Below are 25,766 nucleotides of genomic sequence, written 5' to 3' on the forward strand. Positions count from 1 at the left end.
TTAATGTTATCTCGACCAAAAAAACCTTTCGGCTTCGAGCACCGGCAGTGTGACTTTCAGATTTATTTACCCTCAAGAGTAATGGAACCAACGTTTTCGGTGCAGTATTTTACAATCACCGAGTTTCTCGAGGGAAAGTGGGGGAAGAAAGGGAAGAAGATAGAAAAAGAGAAAGAGGGTTGAAAGAGCTCGCGTGTATTTGTTGGCCACGATAAATTTCAGCTGAAGGGTCAACGTTAATCTCTCGAAAGAAGTTTAGGCCCTTAACGTTTCATCCGCTTGAAAGATCGTAAATCCTTCGTATCCAATTCTGATATCATTGCAATAACTGATGTTTCCTAGATTGACTCTGAAGTGTCTCGTTCGAGTAGAATAGATTTTCGTTAAAGTAATTCTTTATTTGATGAATAAAATTGGCATATATTTAATCTTATCCAATGATCATCGCAAAATTTCAATAAACGAAACATTTCAATATTGAAGTATATATATCAATGATGCATATGTATGCATCATAAACATTCGAAAGCGGAAACAAAACGTATAGGATATATTTTAAACAGAAGCCACTGTGTGTCTGGCGAGTAAACGTAAATCACGCGAAAGGCAATAAATGATAAGAGGAAAAAGTTACTTCGAAAAGATTCGTCGGAGTTTCTCGAAAGTAGAGTTGCATTTGAGAAAGTGGGACGGATCGAAGAAGGCGGACATCTGCCCGGACTGGATGACCGACCCTTTTATTCTTCTTCTTCCTCTTTTTCTTTGTCGTCATCATCATCATCATCGTCGTCGTCATTTTTCTTCCCCTTTTTTCCGAAAGAGTTTAATGACACGAAGACGGACGCGAAGTTCTCTCGATTATATTTTTACTTTTTAAAACGATATAAAATGTTCCTTAGATTACACCACCACCTTCACCTTCTTTTTCTTCTTTTCTTTTTATATATTTAATTTTTTTTTTTTTTCATAGAGAAGAGAAGCAAGTAAGCAAGCAAGGAAAAGGGTAGTCACCGACAGTCCGGCATCGTTGGGCACACACAGGAACGTTATTTGAATGATAATTAAACTGCGTACCCTTTTCGTTGTTCTTTGAAATTACACGTATACACGTTAGAGGGAAAGAGAGAGAGAGAGAGAGAAGAAAGATATTTGTCTGACAGGATTACTTATAAACTCGTATATTTTGTCAAACGATATTAATATTTATACCTCACGGAAGAAAGCTTTTTTATGTTTCAATAATTAGGGTAGTAATAAAAATGACTATATAAATATATAGGTAGTATTCTGTTTAAGTTACGAGTCATGTGATTTTTTTCTAATACTATTATTTCTCTTTCTCTCTCTCTCTCTTCTAATGCTATTATTCTCCATTACTATCTATTAATATTATTTATATTATTACTTCTAATACTATTATTCTCTATTACTACTTCTATTATTCTCTTATTTTACTATCTTTCTAATACTATTATTCACTCTTTCTCTCTTTCTTTTCTTTTCTATCTACCTTTCTTTTTTTATATATTTTTTTCATTCTCGAATGAATAAACTAATGGATTTTATTTGAATAAATATAATTATTATATAAATATTTTAAACGTATCGTGTTTCTACGATACGTAACATATCAGAGATATTCTAGATAATTATGATTGGGAACGCATCAATCAATGCGACATTATTTTGAAGCCTTCGACAAAAGCCAACGCATTTGTATAGTACATAAGCTTAACATAAGGCTAGAGAAGTCTGTAATTACGTTGCTTATTATTAGGCTAATAATACTAGATTAAAAAACGAAAAAAAAAAAAAAAAGAAATAGAAGATATATTGCTAATAGATGACGTTCACTGTGTCATAATTATCGAGCAAGTATGGAATGGTGTCTATCTACGGGCATGATATTTGCGTTGGTTGGATTCAAAGTGGTACACACCAAGTATTAAGTAGGCTTCTTCTTTCAATTTAAAAGCTTTGAATCATTCTTTACGAGGGTCATAAAATATCAAACCAGATTATAAATTTCGTTCGTGCGAGAAAGTTTAACGTACGCTTGAAAATATTTTTTTTTTATTGTGTAAAAGGAAAATATAAGAAAGATAGAGAAAGAGAGAGAGAGAGAGATTTATGTTTGTTGAAACAGTTGAGAGAGTATTTTACAGAGAAGTTGGAAATTTAATTTTTTTTTTTACATATAAATAGAGACTTTATCTATGATCGAGTAATAACGACTCATTATCTTTCACGTTTTAACAAGCGGTCCAACGTAAAAAGGTTCTTCTTCTTACTTTACAATTAGATCTTTATCGTCAAATTTTGTAGATATTATCGAAGTGGATAGGGGAACTCGCTTTCTTTTTCTTTCTTTTTTTTTTTTCGGTTTTCTTTTTCGTCGTCGCAGATGTTTGTCTCACACATCAGAGACTAAGAAACCGTCAACTACCGAGGTTGGCGCCAATTGATTGGGGTTAAAGACAATTAAGGCCAGACGAATGTTGGCATAAATTTCTATCAAGGGGTCAAAGATATAATAAACGAGTATTCTCACGAGTCACGATCGAACGCGTCCTTTTCTTCCCGAAGAAAAAGAAAAAAGAGAAAAAGGATTGAATAAGAAAACAAAAACAAAAAAGAATCAATTTCTTTTTAATCTCAAATATTAACTGAATATCAACGAGCAATAACTGGTTATTAGGGGTGGGGGGGGGAACAAACGTTTGTCATTCGAAAAAAAAAACTTACGATCTAACCAAAATGACATAATATATTATATGAAGGACAACAGAAGTGGGAGAATATAAGAAAAATAAAAAAAAGAAAACGAAGATTTAGAATAGTACTTTCAGAAACTTGAGATACTCTTTAGTAGTAGTGGGTAAGTAATGAAAAATTATGATCGACCATCCATCGTATATCTCGTGAATAGCACTTTTATCCATAAAAATTTGCACCAAAAAGAGGAACTGTGTAATAATAAAGTAAAAATGAAATGAAAGGAAAAGAAAATGAAAGAAAGAAAGAAAGGAAAAAGATGAAAAGAATGTAGGGATAAACGTGGAAAAGAAAAATAATAATATCGAGAGCGAGTTACGAGGATTACGTAGTTTACTTGCAACTGCAGTGTGTGCAGCACCGAACGGAGTGGAGAGAGGGATTCCTTCATCTCTTTTTTTCTTCTTCTTCTTCGTTCGAGACCAGTCACCTCCGCCACCCCCCTCTTTTCCCCTTTCACGAAGCACCCTGACCAAGCGACATTGTTGAACGCGTTTAACGCGCTCATAAATAACGACGAGCAGCACGCGATGGAACCTCTTTTGCGAGCATCACAAACGCACTCTTACACACACACACACAAAGACACACACACACACAGAGAGACACATATACATATGTAAGGGTATATACGAACGAAAGAATGAGCCAAGGCAACTCGCATAACGAATTCGAATATATAATATATATATGTAGTGTAAACCTGTATGAATGTACACGAGGTACGTCTATCCGAGCCTTGGAACACGAAAATCCTGAGACACGAGATCATAAACGAGTCTCTTTCATCGACGTTGATTAGGCTAACGCTTGGGACCCGTTTTCTGTTTGGTGCAGCAGCAGCTGTTGTTTTCTTGCCTGCCTCAAGCTAAAAATTCTCTTTTCTTGGATATTAATTGATCGAAGGAAAAACGATAGTTTTTAAATCTCGTTAATGGCTCATCATCATCATCATCATCATCATCGGAATGGTTTCTTGCTTTTATGTTAGAAATTTCTTTTTTAGTAAATAACAAATTAATACATTATAAGAATCTTTATTTTCAAATCTAAATCTCGTTTCTCGCTCAACGAAGCATTCTTAACAATCATAAATTTAGATCTTAAGTTTGTGGTTACACTTTCTAAAACATTCGACGCGTATACACTTGCGTTTCGCTTTCGTTCGGGAAAAGGAAAACTAGGCTTGGTCTATTCGCGAATTATCTTTTTTCTTTTTTTTTTATTTATTCTTTCTTTCTTTTATCCGTTGCGTGTCGAATTCTACTTATTCGTACTAACACGTACGATGTATACTCCTCATATGCATATGTATACGTACCTTCGTTTTACAAAAGAATAGTTATAATAATAATAATAATAATAATATAGAAAGAGTGGGAAAACGATCGTAACTTGTGTACTTCTTTCTCCAAGGACGGACGCGTGCATTCTAGCGTACAACGAGTACTCAACGTTGTTCCTAAGCAATGTATGCATACACATATATATGATATTTTATACACGGTGTCACATTATGCTAAAAGTTTCTCTTTTATACGGGGAAAATATATCGTACGGACTACGAAATAAAGTGGTTCCTAAGAAACTACCGTTCGCCCTGTGAAATTTTTCTATCCTGAAAAGTGCACTTATTTTCTAATTCTCTTAAGGAAGATCTTTTAATAATTTCTTTTATACATGTTCTACCTTCGCGCTATTACGTTCAAGCACTTCCTGAACTTTTAACTTATATTGTGTTTGCTTAATGAATAAAAGAAACTAGAAACTACGACTAACTTAACGATATTCTCTTACAAATTATTTTCCAATTGAATTTCAAAAGAAAGTAAGAAGCGCATATATTGCTATTAGAGAGATATTATCTCTTCAGATAATAAATATTAACAGTTTTTATCCATATTATCAGGATCGATCGAAAAAGTTAAGAAATATTTCAAAGTATACGTGAGAGAGAGAGAGAGAATTTAAATTGAATACGAGTTACTCGCGTGGTGCACAAAATGCTTTTCAAAGTTTAAAAAGTGAAAAATAAGGAAAAGTTTATTATTATTAAAACAGCTGCGTTATATTGTTAAAGGAAGACTCGAAGCGAAAGTAAAGATAATTATCTATATCGAAGAAAAATGACGTCCAGGTAAACACAACCGTCTGCTTTCGATTCTAGAACTTATCGATTCTACGACAAAAAAAAAATAAAAAGAAAAGAAAAATAATCCTCTATTCGACGCATTACGTAGAATCATTCCTTGCATTCAAGTTATGTATGCGGTTTACCTTGTGACATCTCCACCACGTTGCAACCACGCATATGGTCCTTTCTAATGGCCTCTTGCTTGCCTATAGTCTAATGTTAGAAAAGTGTTAGATTGATTCAACGCCCGTCCGCCCGCCCTCACGTATATGTAACTATGTATATATGTATGCGTATCGATTTCAAAGTGTCAAGCAAGTTATATTACGCGTATAACACTTTTGAGAAATCGCGTGGGAGTCGTCGTTCTTTTTTCCTCGGAAGCACGTTAGAAAACCTCAACACACCTGACGGGAGATAACGAGAGCTTGTTAACCTGCGAAACACCCTACGCACGCGACTAGGATAAAATTCAACGCTCGAATAAACACACACAAGATTGAATTTTAAAAATTCTTTTTCGTTTTCCTAACGTTAGAAATTGTCATTGGAAAAAGGGTGTGAAAAAGATTGTTAATAAATTCATTAATTATTCGGTCAATTAATAATGTAACTCTTTGTAATAATATATAATTTCATCGTTTAGTTCTATTAACGATATTTTTTATTTGATCATAAAACTTATGAATTAATGAACGAATTCATGTGAGAATGAGAATAACTTTTGTTTATCTATAAAAGTTTCGAGTCTCATGAATTCTAAGCGACATTTCTTTACCTTTAAATTTATCATCAATAAATTGATCTCTTTACGAAGAACATAAAATAATTTTCGTTCAAGGAAGTGTCGTTGGAATGATCGTGTTCTTTGAACGTATAACAACCGTAATTTATATTTTTTTTACTTCTTGAAGGTTTTCTTTTTTGATCTTTGAATTATACATACGATTGTATCTCAAATAATTTTAATTAAAACAAATCATTTTCATTCGAACGAATATATATAATAAAGAGATTAATTTTAATTAGGCTTATTTTACTCTATCTCTCTTTTAGTGAAATCAAGATCCGTAAATAAATATAAAGAAAGGATCGATTGTATAACCGAATGTCACTGCTTTGTACCACCACCACCACCACCACCAGCAACATTTAAAATAACCATCTGCTGCATGATTTCGTTTGGCATCGAGCTAATAACAGCCGACAAAGAACCGTTCAGTGGACAAGTGTAATTTCAAGAGATGCTCATCACACGTAATTTCTGTGTGCAAGTGTCGAGTTGGCGAAACGTTTGCATCCAACACTGCTGAATTTATTAGTTGAATTTTTCGTGTACTTTGCGGCGCTATCCTTGAAGAACTGCTTCGAGAAAGACATCGTCATTTCGAACACACACACACATAAAGAAAAAAAAATAAATGATGCTCATATACGGATGCACCTCTTACCGAACTTGATCTAGTTTCTTCTATCTAGTGACATTGACCGAATCTAAAGAGCTAGGAAGTATTCCAACGCGCATAAAAGAACCAACGGTGGTTTCATTCATATTATTTTTCTTTCTTCTTCTTCTTCTTCAGAATTCTTCTTCTTTTTATGCGAAAATCTAACAAATCTCGTTACACGAATTTTTCACGTAAAAATAATAGCAAATATCTCGCGAACGTATTAAATCATTATTTTTAACGAGCACGGAAAGAAAAAAAAAGAAAAGAAAAGAAAAGAAAGATAAATAAATTAATTTTCTTAATTTCATGTTTTTTAATCACGATATCACTGTATCGTTCTTTATTCGTGGTTAATGAAGTTGATCATATCTCGCGGTATTTTTCTTTCATCCTTCCGTCACGTAGTAGTAGTCGGTCGTTAATTTAATTTTTATGGGCGTCGCGCGGTAGGTAGGTGAGAGGAAAGTAAGTATTATACTAACACCATAGCAGACGGGATTCGCAGACAAGATCATCTTGAAACGGTTTTGGCGGTTCGAACGTTTTCACGACCGAAATACTTCGAATATGATCGTGAAATATTAAACAGAAACGGTAGCTCGTCGTTCTATATATATCAAATTTTCAAAATTACCCTATAAGAAAGTGATACGAGTATCTAATAAGACATCGTAAAAAGTAACGAGCTACAACCAATACCCGCTCTGCCGAGTTGGATATGATATTTTCTTTTATTAACTACTTTATTTTATTTCAATTTTTCTTTTCTTCTTCTTCTCCCTTGTCTTTTTCTTTTTCTTTCTTTACTTTCTTTTATTTGATTTTTTTCTTTCCTCAACGATAAAAATATCCAAGTGAAATTTGCAGAATAGTGGTTATATCGCGTATTATATACGTAAATAAATCCTATATACAAAACATATATACAACGTATATTGTACATATACAACTTATGTACCCGCTTATATGAATATAAACGGCAAGTTTTATAGTTCGAAAGGCGTTTTATTGCTGACTAATCATCATTCGATGGGATTAATGTTACATTCAAGAGATTTTGCTCGCTGACAAGGAGAAGAAAGATTGTTTTCTTTTTTCTTTTTTTTTTTTAGACGAATAAAGTTAGAAAAGTAAAGACTATGAATTTGTAAGACATTTTTCTACACTTTTATCGAACAAAAGTTTCTACCATTTAGAACATCCGTTGTTATTTCCCTTCTTCCTCTTCCATTTTTTATTTTCTTTCTTCTATCTGTTCTTCTTCGAGAGAAAAGAGCTTGACCTCGAACACGTAAAAAGAAATCGAGATAGAGAGAGAAAGAGAGATTTGATAGAAAATACGTCTAGCTCGGGTGCTTTTTATTCGTGCCTAGTGTGTACCGTGAGTTTAGAGTAATAAACTGGTTTTAAAGTTCCGGTTTCCCATCTTTCTTCGTCTCACCCAGGTGGACGGGACTCGAGCAGCCTTAATAAGGTAATGAAACCTTTATAGCGCGTACTTGGAACGATAACCCATGTGTATGTGTATATGTATATCTAAGACTCTATTTCTCTATTTCTCTCTTTTAAACTCCGTCTTTATTTCTTTGCTGAATTCCGATAGATGTTAAGCACCCCAGTTTAGTCACCTATGGTGACCATGCTAGGCGTTCGCGTTAGGTGCTTGGAATCTCGTATAGTGCCTCGTCAAATGAAGACTTTGCCCTCAATAAGGAACAGTTTGCATCGTTCTTCACGCGTTGCTATTAAAAACGTTAATATTGTTGGTATCGTAAAATGAAAATTTAGGATTTCGTTTAGAGCGTGTAACGTTTTATGGTTGGAGAATGATAATTGTTTACTACGCTAGATGATTATACAAAATCTAATATTACATGTACACGGGATGACTGAGTGATTCCGTATTTAAATTTTTTAAATGTCAAAAATTTGCACAACTAACAACAAATGAAACTGACGTAGTACCTATTCTATTTTCTCTTAATAAAAAATAAGAATTCTCGTCTTATCGTTATATTTTATATAACCACCGTGTTTGGTTTAGAATAATATATAGAAAAGATAGGAAAAAGCACTATTACAACCACCACCATCCATTACCAGCACCATTACCAGCTGTTAGAATTTTTTAATGGTAAACACTATGGAGGTATTATTTTATAATTTTTTTTTTTCATTTTTTTTTTTCGACGCTCGTCCGATAGGGAGGACAATGGGAAACTGGAAAGACAATCGAGCGTCAAGCCCATAGAGAAACCTTTCATTGCCAAACAGCTTCTACGTATTGAAATTCAATCGTACCACACCACCGGCATCCGAGATGCCTTTGTCGTTCACGTCGTAGGCCGCGCCAACACAATTTCCGTTTAGGAGGGAGAATTCGAATGGTTCGATTCATGTCTCTATCTTTCCCCTCTTAACCTCTCCCTTACCCTCCTGTACCCTTCATCATTCTTCGCAACTCTTCTCATAGTGCCCAACGACTAATTATCCTTTCATCTTCCCATAACAATCTGTCGAGAGTTAGTCGAAATTTCTGATCTATTAGATCATTTTCATTTTTTTTTACAATTAAACGCAGATAATAAGCGAGTATAATATTGGGTTGGAATAATAAATAAAAAAAATTAAAAGAAAAAATGTGCACGTGGTAAAAGTGAAACTCGTATATTATCCTGTAGAAATATTTTAATTAATTCTATATATATATATAATGAGCGTTCTTTTAAATCGTACACCGTAACGTTTACTTAAATTTTTTTAATGAAAATTATTGATATAATATGTTTAAGATGAAGATCAATTTTAGAAATAAATACATTAGTATATATTAATTATATATTTCTTCTTCTTCCTCTTTTTATTAGGACTTTGTTCTGTTATAATAGCTTTTTTTTTATTGCTATTTTTAGGAGCGATTTATTGTCTTTACCGAGGGTAGGTTGCTAGCCTCACAATTACATATTTAAAGAGTCATTATTTTGTGCTTTTAGATTACAATATATATTTCTTCAGATTAATTAACAATTATTTATCCACTTAATCCTTTCATAAACAAACGCATCTTGCAATAATGTGTATTATATACATTCACATATACTATCACTAACTAGTATCTTTAATAATTTCGTTCAATTGTCAATTGTGGGTTCAATCAAAATTCACCTATATGTTTCATCTCTTTTCATTTAGTTTCATAAAATTTAATCGTTATCATCGTCGGTTAAGAAGTTTCACTCGCATTAAAATAAGATTTATAATTATAATAAATCGTCGTAAAGTCAAATGAAAATGAAAATGTATAATATTATTAAACGTGGAATATTAATGAAAAATTAAAAACCAGTTATTTGACCGGTCGTAATATGTTTAGCGTTAAAAGTGCTTATCCATTATTTATTTTTTTTCCCTCTCTTTTGATTGAATATATTATACATATTATATATAATATATTTTTCACATGCAAGAGATAACGAACCAACAATGATAACAAGAATAACGAGGAAAATATATATCTTTTTAATTTCCTTTCTTACGGTAACTTTGAATGAGGATGGATGAGATATCCGCTTGAGGTACAACCGGATGCAAGAAACGATCTGCTCTTCTCGAAAGAAAAGTCGTACACGTGTATTGGTAAACAACACGTGGTACGAGAGAACATTTCTGTACATTCCGAAGAGAGAAAAAGATAGAAAAAGATAGAAATAAGTTATAATGAATAAAAACAAGTTATACATACAGTGGTTTCTTTCTTCCAGAGAGTGATATGCCTTATATTTTGTTGATACAAAAGAAAGGAAACAAATTGATGTTCTTTGCCTACATATTACGGACAAGTTTGGACCACATCCAGAAGATTTCCAAGAGAAAGATAAGAGAAACCTTACTTATGGTATCTATAGAACGAGGAGAATAAGAAAAAAAAAACTTTAATAAGACATCCCTATCTGTTTCCTTTTTTCGCTGACTTCTACAAAACCAAATATTTCTCTCTCTCCCTCTTATTTGGATAAGTGTACACAGATGTATTTATTCGTATATGTTTACTTATCCATGTGTGCGACCAATTCGACAGAATCGTGATTAAAAATGTATGACGTGGGCCGGAAAAAAGAAAAATGTGTAGATATATTAGAGAATGTAATCTCTTATTAGTAGATAAAGGAATATCTGTACGTAAACGTTATAAAAGTAGCTCACGATAGAAAGAAGAGATTTATAGATTTTCACGAAGGATTATAAATCCATACTAGTTACCTTGACACACCGGCAACGAGGCGTTCACTCCAGAAGCCGGAAAACGTTAATCGTCCTGTCATTTTGCAACAACAAGACGCGTGACGACAACATCTTCTATTCTATTAGGTGAATCGTTAGAAAGTATCTCGCAAACGGTTATACATAATTGTTCTTTTTCTATACAATAGAAACGAAGAGTATGCCGATGGAATGAGAACTCGTAAGAAAAAAATCATAATGTCTCCGGTTTCCAATCGATCGATCGATTCAATCAACGAACATAAAAGAAAAAGTTAATGAAATCGATCGTTACCAAGAAGAAGAAGAAGAAGACTGTGGAACGAGACAAAAGTGTCAACAAGTTGCTCGGAGAATTTTAATCGTATTACTTTACCAACTGTTTCTATATCTTTAAGTAGCAAGAGTAAGCTAGCTGCTGCTGGTTCTGTTTTACCGAGTTAGAGTAACGCTCGTTAAAGTCTTCCTCGTCAACTATAATGATCGTTAAATTGAACGCTAATGCTAATTCAAGATCGATCGATCGATCGATCGTACGCTTCTTTTTTTTCTTTTTTTAAATTCCCAAGCACGTATTATTATATTCTTATAGTAACGATTGTTTGCCAATCTCAAACGTTGGGATGATTCTTTTCTTTCTCTTGGCATTTCAGATGATTTCCTACGTAATAACGCACGTAGGAATGTTCGTATCGATTATGCCAGTATCCTATGGTGCTGCGTCGCATTAGAAGAAGAAGAAGAAGAAGAAGAAGTATGAATAAGAAGAAAAAAAAAATCGAGCAAGCCTACTATCATTTGTTAGTTAGATTAAGTATCTATGTCGAGTATAAATGCAAATGTTGGATGATAAATTCATTAACGCGAGAACCAAAGAGAATAGTAATCGCACGATCCTTTGATTTATCTCTGTGTCTTTTTTATTAATATTTAAACTGCTTACGAAAACGAACTAGTAGATAATGATAATGATAACTACGAGATATGAGCCCTTCAGGTATTTCATATTATTATCATTATATACATATTTCGACGAGCAGTCGTAAGTCTGAGAATAACGTTCATCGTGGACGTCCTTTGTGACGAGATTGACGTCTTACGACAAGGTTGAAATTCCAGACGCGTTAAGAATTAATGATTAAACAATTTTCTTTTTGAAAGAATAAGCTAGCGAAACGAATCTAAACGAAAAGAACAAAATAAAAAGTAAGAGAGATAGAGGGAGGGAGAGAAAGAAAGAGAGACAGAAGAAAAAATATATTTAAACAAAAGGAACGCGTGCATACGCTTATCTTCGAGAATTTCGTATGCATCGAGTGAAATATGGAAATGCATAATATATATTGTTTGATGTCGTGCTCGTATGTGCTACAGGAAGTCACGTGGTGCGTCGTGGCAGTTCGCGCGCGCACACGGCCCACCGGAAGTAACGTCGATACCAACCGACGTCAACAGTCCCATTATGTAAGAAAAAGAAGAAAGCAAAGGAAAAAGAAGGAGGAGAAGGAGAAGGAAAAGAAATATATGAGTGCGAGAGAAAGAAAGAGAAAGAAGCTTTAATAGCGATGTTCTTATCCGACTGTACGATCAGCATCGACGAATCATCGGTACGGATCCATTAACCCTGTGATCCCTTCCAAGGTAACGGGATATGTATGACCCCAGGGCGTTTTCTTTAACGATATATACCCTTCTACCGCGGGAAAGAAATTAATACGCGAGCACGCCTCACAACTACTAGCTTTTATTCTATAAGAGAAGAACGGAAGAAGAGGATAGGAGGGTGGGGGAGGGGGAGGTTCGGGGGGTTCTCGAAGGATAACACTGTCTCTCACGAGTAAGCAGATGAAATTATGAAGTTTGATAGAGAAGCTGACTCGACTATTTTATATCGAGTTTGAAATAAATCGAACTAGACAGGTATAGTAGTACTACTACTACTCGCTCGAGGAAGTTTTAAAACTTATCTTTTTATATTACAATTTGTTATATTACTTCTTTGCCAGGTTATTCATTTTGCTTTCATTTGAAATTAATTAAAGATCTTCGAAGTTAAGTACACGAAGTAAGTTACTAACACGTTTCTTTTTCGTTTGATTATTGTTATTATTATTTCTTCTCTTTGGAAGGTATCTTTCCTTCCTACTTTCAGAGGGTTTTGTAAAAAATCTTAAGAGGTAAACTCTTCTCGTGCGAAATAAACGAATATACTTATATATACATATACGCGTTCGTTTGAACTCATTGATAGGCGAAACCGGTTTTTTTTTTAAGCCGGCCGGTGGTGGTGGTGGCCGAGCAACAGTTCATTGTCCTCTTGTCTCTCTCGTCTCGGTCACATGTGTAGTATATTCATATGTATATCTACGTATGTATGCATGTATATACGTATAGGACAACTAAAAGGGTAATTGCACTTTATAAGTAGATATTAGAAAGAAGAGACGCGAAATCTTAATATCGTTTGAATCGATCTGAACGAAAATACCCGGTCTGTTTATCCTATCATCATAATCTAATATTTTTTATTAACGGAACAATAGATTTTATCAAACGAACCTTGCAAACCTAATACTACTACTACTAATAAGACTTTAGTGACTTTCTAACATTACGCAAGAAATTAATGCGAATGAACGTAGTAATCGATAGCTCATTCGCGTACGTACGATAACTCTAATAATCGACTCCTATCATCCTATTCGTCTCTTTGTTATTCTTCTCATTGAAATTCATCTCGGTATAAAATGCCATGCAACTTTGTTCCTTTTTTTTCTTCTTCTTCTTCTTCTTCTTCTTTTATTCTTTACCTATCTATCCTCTCGGAAATTTCGTTTTCAACATCGAAGAGAAAATAGAGACGGTAGAACACGCTCGATGATTAATCTGTCTTGTAAAAATTGAAGAAATTTTCGCAATCTTATGATTATAAATTATAATGTTTCGAAGGAAAAGTATCTGCCGAGTTTCTATGAAATCACAACGGGTACTATTATTTATAGAAAGAGAGAAAGAAAGAGAGAGAGAGAGAGAGAAATCTTCAAGCGAAATAAGAGAAAAATAAAGAGCAACATCGAAAATTGAAACTTTCGCCGATGGTTAATAGAAAAATCAATTAATTCTAACGACAACGATTGAAAAAAAAAAAATAATTACTGCGTTCGTATCTGCTTGTTTCTGACATCCGATATTTAATTATCGACTATGCTTCTCCTATTTACTTGCTCGTTAACGAAAGAACTCAAACCTTGGATTGTTAAAGAAAAGATGAGATGAGATGAGAGGAAAGAAGAGAAGAAAGAGGAGAAGAGTCTCGTTAATGCATGTGTCGTTGTTAAAGAGACAGACACACTTAAGTAGAAAAGGAGTACACGCACATAGGCGTATTTTCTAGTTAAACGTATGTAAGTACAAAGATAATGGCGAATCTCACAACGAGGGTTCTTGTAATCGAACGAAGAAATGAATATCTCCATTAGTGCATACCCATAGTCACGGGGACCCACATACATATGCACGGGCGCATAAAGTCAAAGTGCGTATGAAGTTATAACGGTATTACGATGTACCCATGCTTATGTTTGTGTTTATATATTTCCTACATGTATATGTATTATTTGCATATACTAACACGTTGACACAGTAGATATACATGTATGCTTGTATCGTATTAAAGGTTTTAAAAAAGAAAAAAAAAAAGAAACATCCAATATATTTTCTTGCTTGTCCAAGAATTTTGCCTTTGATAATAACGAACGGAACACGAACATCAATAACTAATCGTTTGTGGTTTAACTCGCCGTGTTCACATTCGCACGGTCCCAACTCTATTGGCGGTGAGCTATTCACAATCGGAGATAAGTAACTTAGAAAGCTCTTGTTAATCTAACTAGCGAGCTCGACGTTCGTCTAGTTACTTCTTACTAGTACGCCGACCGGGCGTCTCTCTTTTTACCTCTCGTTTTGAAGGAATTATTGAAGAAAGCTTGGATATTTTATGTATATACGTTCCAACGCGATGTAGTAGTACCTCTCTTTGATCTTCGATCGAATCGTGACATAGATCTCGAAGAAAAAAGAAAATACAACTAACGAACAAACAAATAACAACAACAACAAAAGTTGAAATCGTTAACGAGTCCTAAGTTATATTCAATTTAATCTCGAACTATTATTGTCTCGCGATCGAAAAAATAATAATTATATCTTTGAATTAACGTACGTTTTTCCTTTTTTTTTCTTTTTCTTTTGTAAAATCATTTGATCATATCAAAGAATAATTAGGATGAGAAGTTAGGAGGGGAACAAGTTAAATCGAAAGGATTGTTTTAACAGTTAGAAGAGTATCACAAAGCGGAACAACATGGGCATTAGGTTTCTTTCACGTAGGATCGTTAACGTCGACCCACCCCACAGGTAGAGTATTTATATTATCGCGAAATGCGAGATACAAAGCCAAACTATCGAGTTACAGTGTCATACTGCTGTCGAGCCAGCAGTAAATGTAACAACTACCGAGAACGATACTAACTAGCTTCTACCTGCTTCTTTTTTTAAATTTTTTTTTTTACTTCGAATTTTCCTGTTATTGATATTAAGAATCGTCTCAACTTCTGTATTAAAGTGTTCTTGTTATTTTTTATTAATTTAATCGCACATTATCGATCCTCATTTAATTTGATTAACCGTGTTCTCTGATTTTTTATTTCATTTCTATACGTTATAAATCATCGGTTTAAAGATTGATATGATTTCACACGATATATTCTATTGCGCAAAAATCTTCTAATACTCTTATCTTATTCTTTTGTGTTATGGGCACACGAGCAATTACGATTTCTCGTGAAAAAAAGAAAGATAACTCGCAATTCATTTGCGAGAAATAAAAAGGTTATCTATTAATTTTTCTCTTTAATTCCACCTAATGCGATATATCGCGCGAAAGTTTCAATAATCGTAACTCGATCTAAAGATAAAGAGAAAACAAAAAAGAATATTCGAAATTTAAGATTCATTCGAGCCAACACATGATCCCATAACAACGGATCGATTCGTTCGTGATAAAGAACATTAAAAAGAAGATACGAGTATTATAAACGTAATCGTTTTTGTTGAATCTTACAATTTGATTTCTTTTTTATGCACGCGTTGTTGACCGAGATACAAGTTCTGCACTTCTTTTCTTTTTTTTTTTCTTAAGAGTAAGCAGAGTTATTTCAAAATGTAAACAAAATTTTTCTCATGACTCAGGAATGAGATCTTTTTCTTTTTTTCTTTTTTCGTTTATAATAACGCATAAGCAAGCTCGATTATCGGTCATGCGTTTATCGTTATTGAAGTACGAGTTGTTGTATCGGATTTTGAAAAGGAAGTTTTATAAACTCAAAGCTCAGTTCAGTCAGAAACAATCGTTGAATGACGATGAATGTTGGTTGAACGTTTGTAAAAAGGAAAACGGATAAAAAATTTTGTAAACTGCAAATCGTGCGCTTTTGATTTTTTCGCGAAATAACACTTATTACGAGAAAGTTCTTTTATTTATATAAATGTTCGAAAAGTTATTTCATCTTTATTTTTTTGCTGAGAAATTTCGTTACCGAAAACCATCAACCTCACCTTGCTTCGAACCTCAAAATCATTTTACATTTTCTTGTAACAGAGAGAGAGAGAGAGAGAGAGACATTGCAAACGTGATTTAGAACTTTTTTTTTCTGTGTTTCGATGTCAATTAATTTTTTTTGGCATTGCATCAAAGATGGAAAATGATAGTCAGCATTTTCGTCATATTTTGCTTTTTTTTCCTTTTTTTATTGTGGTAAGAATAATAAACGTAGTGCAAGCGAGAACAAAAAAATGTATGCGTCAGACCAATATGAAAAACAATGTCAACATTATTGCTTATCAAAATTTCATTCTGATAATAATATCTATTAGAAAGAGATTCATCAAAAGTTTAAATGACGGCAAAATAAAACTACCGATAGACTCTAAAATTGTGAACGCGAGAAATATCTGGAGAAGATGAAATTAATTTTATTGAATTAAATTTTAATGAATTAAAAAAAACAAAAACAAAGCAAAGACGAAATTACTTTCTGAACAAACCCCCCAACCAATGTAATCATTTATTAATGTTCGTTAATCGAATCGATGATGATAATAATTAATATAAACAATTATATAAATAATTAACAATTAAGAGATGTCGCCTTGAGTTTTTTGTTTTCTCTCTCTTTTTTTTTGCCAATAAACCTTGAAATATCCGGATAGATCGGAATAAAAAAAAATCAAATAAAAAAAGATTAAAAAGAAACGAGGAATTATTCGCGTCAGATCGTGGAGTTTTTCTTGCGGCCAGAAAACCAAGCAGGATACTAACACACTACTATAGGCGTAATGTGACGAGCGTGTAAGAACGCGCGAATATCATTGTAGTTTACGTAAGCGTAACTTCTTGTTGCTATATCTCTCTCCATGAGTTAAGAATCATGGAATGAACAAAAGGGAATCGTATGTCCGATCGATCACGACGTTTCAAGGAGACGACTATGACGACAACGATATATTGTAGAAACCATTTTTTCGTTTAATAACTCGCACAAAATCGTTATTTCTGGATCGTCATAGCAATCTTATCATCGTTCCTTCGAAATACTTCGAAGAGATTCTAACGTGTCAGAGAAATCGTTTTTATGAGTCACGATCGAGTTTCAGAGGAATTCAAAACCAACGGAAATGGTGAATTTTTATGTTGTTTCCGGATAAAATAATCCCGTTTAGAAAGCATTCAATTTATTTAGGTACTTATGATCGTTTAACTTAATACAGATTAGATTACACACACATACACACACAAACATCGTATTTTAATCTGAATTATTTTTATCGAATATGACTGATTTTTTGTTTATATTTTTTATTGCTCGTTTTATCAAACAAATGAATATATTTACCTTTTTCTCGAAATCTAATAGAATTACTTATAAAAATGTTTCTTTTTTTAAAGAAATTTCAAGAAATTTGTAGAAAAATCACCTCTCGTTGCGTGATATCGAAAATTAGAATCTAAAGTTTAAAAAAAAAAAAGATTTGAGATTAAAAATTGTAATCGACAATGTCGAAAGATATAAATCGTTTAGGAGTTGAAAGACAATCGACCCCATTTCTTTTCTTCTTCTTATCTACATCTAACTGTAAATATATAAGCGATAACAATTAACGTTCAGAAAGTATACAGAAGTAGTATATAGAACATAATCATACCGGTTATATTTCCTACCCATTATCTTCAACGAATGGTTCTCCTTCCTTGTCAAATCTTAAAATAACTTAACAAAATGATGACACTTTAGAGATAACTAACGTTAAAGCTTCTAATACTTACTTATACATTAGTTAAAATATGTAACGCAATGCAACGCTGCTGCTGCTGCTGCAGTTGCTGTTAACAAGAGAATTTCCTATATCATTGTTATTGTTACGTTATTATAAGTACTATGATGATAATAGAAATATAAGCACGAAGAAGTTGAAACAAAAGGAGCAGAAAGCAAGTTACCACCACGACATAGGAGGAAGGGGGTGAATGTGGCGGTACTTTCGCGGAACAGAACGGAACGGAACGGAACGGAACGAAACGGGACGGACGGTTGTTCTGTTGGTTGCGCAAGTTGCAACAATTAGGTTCAAATCCCACAAAGAAACTTTCTAAATTCACGTATGAATTAGCTCAGAGAGAAGTCCGATAAAACCGCACGTGTGAGTTTAAGTCGGGTGTTGTGTAGTAGTATACGTTGCCCCCGGACTCTCTTTTGCCAGCTATAATACGGTATGGATGAATATTTACCCACGTAATACATATGTAGAGGGTAACTGCAATAATATACCGCAGTTGTGGGCAAAGGCTTGTGCTTCTGTATATTTCTATATATGTTTACGCGTCCCCGTCCTCCTCTTCTGCCCCCTCTTCTGCCCCCCTCTCATGCACTGGGTTCGTATATATGTATATATGAGGTTGAGTTCACGTGCATTTATGTGTGTTGTCCCACGTACGTAGGTACGTACCAGGTGATGCCTGAAAATTGCACGTTGCAAAAAGGCTCGCTGAGTATAGTTATGCAACGACCACGGGGTCGAGCATATAACGAAATTCGATCGTCCCTGCCGCATAATAACTTTGAGAAAAGAAAGAAAGGGAGAGAGGGAGAGAGAGAGAGAGAGAGAGAGAGAGATAGATAAAGAGAGAGAAAGATATTACAGAGACAAATCATAATGACGTGGTGACTCGACGTGATCCTAGCTCTTTCTCTCTCTTTCTTTTTTTACTTACCCTTTTTTATTTTTTTTTATTATTGAGAAACCATAGCCGCGTGCTCGAGGTCATAACCAGCGAGGAAGAAGTAATTATTGGGATGAACGGATTTGTCAGGGAAAAGAAATATATACGTGGATATATATCGCGAATATTTATAGCTGGACGAGCTCGAAGGACGAAATTGCGTCTTTTTTATTTTTTTTTTTTTTTTTTTTTGGGGACACTTTGTTTCTTTTTCTTTATCTTTGTTTCCTTCTTCACCGATGAGTCATCGCGTGGTACGAAACTAATGCGTTGTGTGGTTATTCAAAAGGATAGATTAAAACAAAAAAAAAAGGGGAAAAAGTCTTTGATTTTTTAAAAAAATAAATACACCATATCATCCTTTAATCGATCGAAAAGATTCCGTTTTAATATTAGAAATAACGAGATATTAGAGTTAACCAAAAGTTCGTGCATTCATCGTGTTCTTTCAGACAGTGAAATTTTTTTAAAGTCAATAAAATTATTTTATATATGTAAGTGAAATATTAATTTAGAAAAAAAAAACGCACGAACTTTTGATTCACCCTAATATTTCGATTACATTTGTAATAATTAACGGGGAGAGGGGGAGGGCGGGACAAAAATATATTAGGCAAAAATTCTGACGCAATTAGCACGTATATATACATATATATCATCATCCGATCGAATAGTTTAGATAAATAAATAATTAAAAAAAAAAACAAGAAAGAAGGAACCGATAGTCCGACCTCGTTCTGATGCATCATGGTAACCGAATAAATATTGCGTCGGTGATAAATTAACACGGAGAAAGAACCGGTTAATTATCGAAAGTCTCTTATCAGAATACGTGGCCAACCAGCCAGCCAGCAGGCAGGTAAGCAAGCAGGCAGCTTTCTTATCCGAGGAATGATGTATCGCGGATCGGGGTTTGAATACAATCGCCTTTGGGGTTCTTACAAAATTCTCTAGTCTATAGTTTCTTACCTCATGTGGTACTGGATTGTTCTTGTTTCGAGTGGCATTGGATGTATTATTAATGGATGAGAGCGTGGTGAGGGTTGCCGTGCCGACACCTCCGACCGTCTTTCCACTAACCTTGGTACCAGCACCGCCGACATCTTTGTGCAGCGTTCCGGGACTCTGCAATTTATGAAATATGGACTCGTTCATTTTCATTCTTATTATGTATATATATGTTATCGTGAAAGATCAAGAAATTGGAAAATGTCAAAATTCACATGGTGAACATGGTCAACACATATTCCAAATATATCGTTTAAAGACTGAATATTTGGGTTTGTTTTTATACATTAATATTTCGGATATAGGGACCAAGGGATCATGTGAATCTTGACAATTATGGTCTTTAACGAAAAACAGTATTCTAATAAAATTCGTTCCTTTTTTCCAGATTCGAGTTTTTAAGTTTTCAATTACGACATTTTTTAATTAATACAACCATTTCGATTTTATTATACTCTTATCGATAACGATGTTCTTCCTTTTCCTTTTTCTGAAACGTTATACTATTCATTTTCTTACTACTCATATTTGTTCTCTTTTATGATCGTGCAATGTATTCGTGAATGATCTTTGAGTAAAAAAACCGGGACAAAGATCAAATCGAAATAATATACTTTCACGCGATAAATAACGCGAAAACAAGTGGTACAAATGAGCCGTGCGACAGCCAATCTGTCCGTGCATGTTTCTAAACAATGTTCAACTAATTAATGATCGTCTTGTTTAAGTCGTGAACGATGGTTAGTTCATGAACGTGTAGGAGATTTCACGATGAAAATAAGAAAAAGAAGAAGAGAAGCTGTACTGTACCAATGATGCGGATGAATAAATCTTTATCGATAATATGTATTTTCTTTTAAGTGATCTTATACTTTTACGAGCGAATAAAAAGAGAAAATAGCATACCCTATTCTTAGAAGATAACAAACGGATGAGGATTACATATATGAATAAAGAAATGATGCATATAAATATAAGAATTAACAAATCTATATAAAAAAATCTTTGCAAACTCATTGTCCATGCGCGTAGTTTAATTTGGAGAAAAGACACACACACACACAGGTGTGTCCGGAAACATAGGGCAATGTCCTGACGCAGGGTCATTCTACGAACTGATCCATTGTCAATGTCAAATCGTTCAGGCCGTTCGTTTCTCGTTCCGTTAAATGTTAGGTCAACGTACCTACGTTTTCCATGTAAATCAAATGTGTTACATCGGAAGTGTATCACGAACGAAACCGTTTTCCCAACATTGCTTAATGTGTCATAATAATAATAAAATATATATATATTTTTAAATTAGATATTGTGAAAGATATATGAACGGTGATAGTAGTCGATAATAACGTGCCAAGTATCTTAACGAGATCGAAGTGTTTCGAATAAAGGAGCATTTACAAAGAAACTCCGTTAGGACAGTCAACGAGACAATGGGAGTCGTGAAAGAATAATAGCGACGAAAAGAAAGCCATGGGCTCCCTTTTAATGATCACCAATCGATGTTCATGCCCCTACGAACCTTGTAGATCACTTTCACGAGCCATTGTCTAAGAACTGACTCACGATTACTTCTTTAATTAAAAAAATAAATACTTATCTCCCTACTCCTTTCCTTCTTTCTTTTTCTTCTTTCCTCTTTCTCCGAGTTTTAACAACCAACGATGTGTGTATCTTAATTATTGAGGAAATAATGAAATATGCGCGCATAGTCACGTTGTGTACCATTTTTAGGTCAAACCGAACACTTGATTCGGTGCTAGTAGCCTACGTTTGTGTAAACTGCAAGGTTGTTCCCGTTAACTTTTGCAAGAAGAAACACGTTAAAAGTGTGCTGCTATGCGCCGATCACGAATGCGCTAGCTTGAAACGAATCTTTTTTGTTTTTCTTTTCTCTCTCCTCCAGTCCTCTTATCGTCGGGACAAATTGAATCGTTTTTTATTAGTAGAAATGATACTTTTCTTCTTGTTATCGTTTTATAAGACTAACATAAAGAAGAAGAAACAAAAATTGTTGAACGTAATACGATCGACGTCGAATATTGTTCCAAGTTGTACGTGTTCTCGAAGAAATATGAATGGGTTTCGGTTTAAAATCGTATCGAATTTCATCGAAAAAAAAAAAAAGAAATTTTTACGAATCTTTGAACATCCCGGTGCATCATCCCATCCATCCTATCCTTCTTCTAAAACTGGAACACGTGTTTCGGTAAATTTCTTTAGAGATAAAACTGAAACTAGAGTAAGGTAAACCCCTATTCCCCATGCAAGAAAGAAGATATTGAAAACTTTCAAAATTTTCAGCTTGGAAAATTCAAGAGAAACTAATACATGAGGGTGTTGGAGGAGTCTGAAGAGGTTTGAACAGATGTTGCTGAACAAAGAATCGAGCCAAGGGTCCAGCCGGATAAAGAACTACAAAAAAAATAATAATAAAAACAGGAAGTAGAAAAAGAAGTGCTCCACAAATCGATGAGGATAAAGAAAGAAAGAAAAAAGAAAGAAAGAGAGAGAGAGAGAGAGAGAAAATAATATAAAAGGAAAACGAAACACCCACCACTGCCGAATTTCAAAACCTATCATTATTATTTCGCTCAAGGGAGGGAAGAGAACTTAATTTTCTTCTGGAAATTTAGCATTTCATTTTCTTTTTTTTTTGTTTCTTTTTCTTATTCTCAATTTCGTTTCCTTCTTTTTTTTTGTTATTTTAATTTGATTTGTTTTCTTTCCCCATATATATCGGAACACCTGGCAAGTTCTGATAGCAGGTGATCGGATTTTGCTTCTGCATCGCATGTATATGTGAAATCACGTTTTAAAAAGTGTGAGGACGACGATCCAACGCGAATTTATAACGTAGAGAAATTGTTCCCTGTTTTTGGTCCCTTTGAAAAACACGGTCGCAGGATATGCGTGCAACTTAGCAGATGTATCTCGTTCTGACACCTGCCAACCTGTAGGAGCACACAAAGAATAGGGTTTAGAAGGACAACAGCTGCTGCTGTTGCTGCTGCTGGGCTATTTTGCCCTTCTCACTCGGCACCTTCGTCGTCCTCAGTTACTTTTTATCGGTTCCTTCTTTTTTTTTTCTTCTTTTTATTTTGTTGCTCGAGAACAAGGTTGCAGTCTCCCACGAGCGAAAGAGGGTATTTAACTTTTTTTATTTTTGTGTATTTCCTCCCACCGCCACCCCCTCCTCCCGGCAACTCGTCGAAACGTTTAAAAAGTCTTTGGAAGAATTATTCGATTGGTTTTTCTACCTCAAGATACGGTCGTATAAGTTCTTGATAATGATCATAAAGACAATTTATAAGACGTATTTACGTGACATTTTATGGGAATTAAAGTAAAATATTATATATATATAAAAGACATCATTGCTCGAAAGTATTTTAAACATCGAATAATCGTCCTTCCGAGAATAACAATCAAATAAAAATGACGATTATAATCTTGGCTTTAATCGATTCGATTAAAGGAAGGTAATAAGGTATTATAAACGAGGAAGGTGCCGGATTAGTAGGGAATTAAGTCGGTCGTAGAACTCCGGTGACAAGTGTCTCACGGATAAGTAGATAATTCTAGGATCGTTTTACACTTCCGAGATATATATATATATATATAACTTATGACTCAATCTTCTAACGAGCTTTAAAATTATTTTTAGAATTATACGAAGGAAAAATATTTTACAAATTATTTGATAGTTTTGTCATTGACGAATTAAATAGATAGATAGATGGTGGGGCGGCTATTTAAAGAAAAAGATAGATTATCAATGAATTAGAGCATTATTCGTTTCAACACAGCTACCCCCTGCTACCTCGAGTTTACATAATTGTCCTGGCACAACTTCATTAAGGCAATGAATTCAAATTTATACCTCTGCAACGCACACACAGACACACAGGCGCGCGCGTGCGCACACACACTTACTTGCTTCAATATCGTATTATATAGATAATATGATACACACACAATTAATAATTTTATAGATAATATATAAAAAAAGAAAATCCATTTATATTAGGCGTAGCGATTAATACGGTGTTTTGTTTAAACAAATTTCATCATTCAGTTTTTAAATAATCATACGTCTGTTACTGTTTTGGTATATCATCAATTATTTTCGATAACTTTGATCTATTTTTTAGGCAACTGACGAATCGCTTTGACGAAAATAAAAATAACCACGTCGATTTCGATAAAATGAATTCGTTAATATTAGCACCGAATTAATTTCTATACTTAATTATTTTTAATCGTAAGAATAAATGATAACTTATCGCGAATAACGTCGCGACTAATAACCGACTTGGAAAGAGTAATAAAAGAAGAGGCGTCATAGAGTATCGTCGTTTTTCGAATCTAGGCCATTTGTCAATTGTCTTACCAGCGAGAACGCACCATCGTTCACGAGGAACGCGTGTCGACTTAACCACTGTTTATCGCAAGGCACGTTATTAATAATTGTTCTAATACTAACGTGCTTGACTCGCTTTTTCAAAAGTATTCATTGAATAATTTACTTTACTACAAAAAAAGAAAAATATCCCTCCTTTTTTATCAATCATCATCATCATCATCATCATCATTATCATTATCGTCGTCGTTAAGGGGATTATTTTTAATACATTGAAATTTTTTTTACAATTTCCTAACAAATTAATAATACCGAAACTAATGACGATTTTTGTACCATTTACAAACGATAGTTCTTAAACCGGATGTCTTATATTATATTATATTTACCGCTAAAAATGCAAGATGTATGGAAATAAAAAGAAAAAAAAAATATAAAAAAAAGTCGAAATCGATTTGCACTCGCTCTCTCGCTAAGCAATTACGCGTTTCCCTGAAAGTTGGTAAAAGTTTCTGATGCGCAGCCAGCTACATCCTCGAACGAGTAATAGCAGCAGCCGGTTGTGAAGAACCAATGAACCACCACTATCACCAACCCATCCAGCCACCTTTTACCATAGACCTTAACAAACGTGTCCGCTTAGTTAACTACTTATATACAATGATTTTCTCTAATCTCGTCTCGACGTTTTCACGAATAACCAATTAGTTTGTTGATCATCGATCAAACGAAGAAAAAAAAAGGGAAAAAGAACATTATTAGTGACTATTCTAACGCAGCTGAAAAAGGTACAACTTCTTTTAAGTAAGAAATAAAAAACTTATTGGATCACGATCTATCAATAATTTTCTCGATCATTCGAGGATGATCAAAAGAACCCAAGAGTTTTTATTTTTATTTTTTTTTTATTCGTACAATTACGAATAATTGTACAAAATAGGTCATCGTTTTAAATAATCATTTCCACGAAGTAGGATATTTTCGATTTTTTTTTTCGATCTAACAATCGTATGTTTTATTATTCATTTTTTTTTAATATAAATATATTTGTATATGGCATATATCCTAATAATAACGTTTTACAAAGTTAACAGAATCGAGGAGGAGATTTTCAGTTAGAAATCCACAGATATAGGGAGGGGTAGGATAAACCTACTTTTTCTATTTCCAAAAGAAGTGTACTATTCTCCTGTATAGTACACTAGAATGCATAAGAAGAAGAAGAAGAAGAAGACAAGAAAAAAGTATGGAGAAGAAAACTCGTCTCTTGGTATCTAGATATTTCGAATTTCCGTCGTTCTACATATATAAATATATACATGTATATATATGTATATGTTTCGATATATAAATATATTTATATATCGAAATATATTTTCCCATAATTTCCTCCTAAGGCAATAACTCTGACGACCAGTATACCAATCACAAACTCTG

General features: G+C 33.8%; 1 protein-coding gene across 3 annotated transcripts in view; it reads right to left on the reverse strand.

Moving 5' to 3' along the window:
- LOC122520209 (dual specificity tyrosine-phosphorylation-regulated kinase mbk-2-like) overlaps window positions 1–25,766 on the reverse strand; it is a 95,595-nt gene that overhangs the window by 3,478 nt on the left and 66,351 nt on the right. For all 3 annotated transcript variants that reach the window (XM_043640254.1, XM_043640253.1, XM_043640255.1), the window contains one exon: window positions 19,928–20,083. In XM_043640254.1, coding sequence (XP_043496189.1) covers window positions 19,928–20,083 — 156 coding nt within the window. The remainder of the gene's footprint in view (window positions 1–19,927; window positions 20,084–25,766) is intronic.

Source organism: Polistes fuscatus, unplaced genomic scaffold (genome assembly GCF_010416935.1).
Source record: "Polistes fuscatus isolate 324 unplaced genomic scaffold, CU_Pfus_HIC Scaffold3, whole genome shotgun sequence".
Lineage (NCBI taxonomy): Eukaryota > Metazoa > Arthropoda > Insecta > Hymenoptera > Vespidae > Polistes > Polistes fuscatus.